At 44.7% G+C, this 2,500-nt stretch overlaps 1 protein-coding gene across 3 annotated transcripts in view; it reads right to left on the bottom strand.

Moving 5' to 3' along the window:
• The window catches only part of gripap1 (GRIP1 associated protein 1), a 34,897-nt gene that overhangs the window by 6,914 nt on the left and 25,483 nt on the right, over positions 1-2,500 (bottom strand). For all 3 annotated transcript variants that reach the window (XM_079274069.1, XM_079274071.1, XM_079274070.1), the window contains one exon: positions 1,985-2,041. In XM_079274069.1, the coding sequence (XP_079130195.1) occupies positions 1,985-2,041 (57 nt within the window). The remainder of the gene's footprint in view (positions 1-1,984; positions 2,042-2,500) is intronic.

Below are 2,500 nucleotides of genomic sequence, written 5' to 3'. Positions count from 1 at the left end.
TTATTAAAAGCTTTCTGATACCTCTTAGCGTTTACAAGATATGGACCAATAAACTTCTTAGGGGCGTGGCTTAATATCAATACACATAACTTCTCAACCGTTGGGCCTAAAATTCCAAAACTTGCAGCATATGTGCACATCGCATGCTGTAACATACCCTGAGAATTGTTTTGCATTCAACCACTAGGGGGCGCTACAGCAAACCCACGAAGTTGGCCTTTTTGCCAGTTTTTGCAGATTTCAGCCTTCGCATTTTAACGAACTCCTCCTAGAGAATTCATGCGATCAACTTCTCCTTTGCTCAGGATGCTCTTAAGACCTTTGTGATTAAAAGTTATCAAAATCTCGCGCTTTCATCGAAGAACCTTGACGTGGCGTGGCGGCCATTTTGCCTCACTGTTTTGGAAAAAATTAATTATTATAAGTTCTTATAACTCCAAGGTACATTATGCAATCCGCACAAAACTTCTTATGCATAATAATCATTCAAGCTTGAACATATTTAAATTGAAAAAAATTCAATAACTCATAGCGCCACCTACTGGCTAAAGGAAATGTCATATTTTATACCTTTCTTAATTCCTCCTAGCCTGATGACCTGATGAGTCTCAAATTTGGGTAAGGATAGCCTGAAGACATTGATGATGCATCATCATGAATATTGTGCGCTTTCGTTGAATGCTGTCCCGTTGCAACGCATCGTATTCATGAAACAGGAAGCTGATGGTTTAGTGTGTTGGGATGCTCAAAAACTCATGAAACTTTGTACATGTGTCGTAGGTCACAGGAAGACATAGTGTGTATGTTTTGTCCGTTTTAAATTGCCTCTATAGCGCCCCCTACAATATTTCGAAAGAGCAGCCCCAGTGCTACGTTTGAGCTACATGTATGAAAGTTGGTAGGCTGATGTATCCTATGTAGACTTAAACATAAGTCTCTTGGGACCATGCTCTAAACCCGACCGGAAGTCGGGAATTTTGATTTATGTGTCATTTTTCCATCGATTTCGGCCTGTTTCTAGTCGCTATACTTTAACGAACTCCTCCTAGGGATTTCATCAGATCCACTTTAAATTTTTCTAGTACCATGTCAAGACCGTTGTGATTAAAAGTTATTAAAAGCTTTACGTTTGACCTCATCGTTTAGTCGTAGCGGGCGGCTACTTTATGTGATTCCCCATGAAAAAAGCTGATGTAACTCAGCTGCACTTGTTCCAAACGGTCTCAAACTTCACATGCTTGATAACACTCACGGCCTGAGGGTGTCTACAAGCTTATTTTCACTAGTTCTCACAGCGCCACCTGCTGGCGAAAGGAAATCTGCGTTTTCTGACAAACGGCATCCGATATACGTGACTTTTACACTACGTGGTTGACGCTTGACACAGAGCAACACGACGCACGCGTTCTGTAGCGCCAGGCAGAGGACTCAGGAAGCCTCGGACTGTTTGCAAAGCGTCATTTCCGGCACCAGGCGGTCCACGCGGGATTAAACACGTCTCGCGCCGTTTATTCTTGTCTGACTAGGTGAGCCATCACCCAGGCCGTGAGCTGTCCCCACCCGTCCTCCTCCACAGCTCCCTGGCTACGAGCATGAAGTCAGCCAGTGGACCTGTTCACAGCAGCAGAGGATCTGGATGAAGCCAGAGCTGGAATCCACGGGTCTCTGGACAGGCTGCTTTCCTGTGCGCAACCTCGTGAAGATGGTGTCATTGTGGCGTCTCCCTCCACAGCATCTCTGATCTTCCTCCTCCAAAGTTCTTTCAGCGGACGTCCGACGGTCGCGGATGTTCTCGGACGCGCAGGCCGGAGTCCCGCCGGCACGCCGCCGCGCACACGGCGAGGGCCCGTTCATCGCTGCTCGCAGCTTTAATTATTACTTTTCATGCACGGTTGCTCTTAAATATATTCTGTCTCACTCATCTCTATTAAAATGATACACTTCCTGAGTCATTCGTCTGTCCGTCTGATAAACATTTACTCACCGCTGCACTTCCCTTCTTCTCTAGAATCCTCTGACCGTCCACCGTGTCCTTGATCTCCTGCAGAGACAAAACCAGATCGATGGAGGTTTGAGACAAAAACGAATAAAACATAAAAACATGTTTTCCTCAATGCTGCTGCAGATCATCTGTTAAATTAAGTAAAATTATAATTATTATTAATATCTGGACTGAGGAGGAGTGACGTAGAGACGCCGTATACGTCTCTGGTAGAGACCTGTCAATCAGCATGTAGCCCCGCCCTAAAGCATCCCCTGCTTTATGGTCTGTGTGACTCTAAATGGACCATAATGTACTAAATGAACATCATGCTGTATTGAAGAAGACTTGAAACTAGAGATTGAGACATAAACTCATGTTTACAATGTTTACTGAGGTAATAAATCAAGAGAGAAGTAGAGTCATTTTCTATAGACTTCTATACAACCAGAGGAGTCGCCCCCTGGTGGACACCAGAGAGAATGCAGCTTTAATCATCTACAGGAGGAGCAGCTGCAG

The sequence above is a fragment of the Melanostigma gelatinosum genome (genome assembly GCF_949748355.1).
Source record: "Melanostigma gelatinosum genome assembly, chromosome: 8".
In the NCBI taxonomy this organism is placed as follows: domain Eukaryota; kingdom Metazoa; phylum Chordata; class Actinopteri; order Perciformes; family Zoarcidae; genus Melanostigma; species Melanostigma gelatinosum.
Note: the sequence above shows the minus strand (reverse complement) of the source record. Positions and strands in the feature narration are given on the sequence as shown.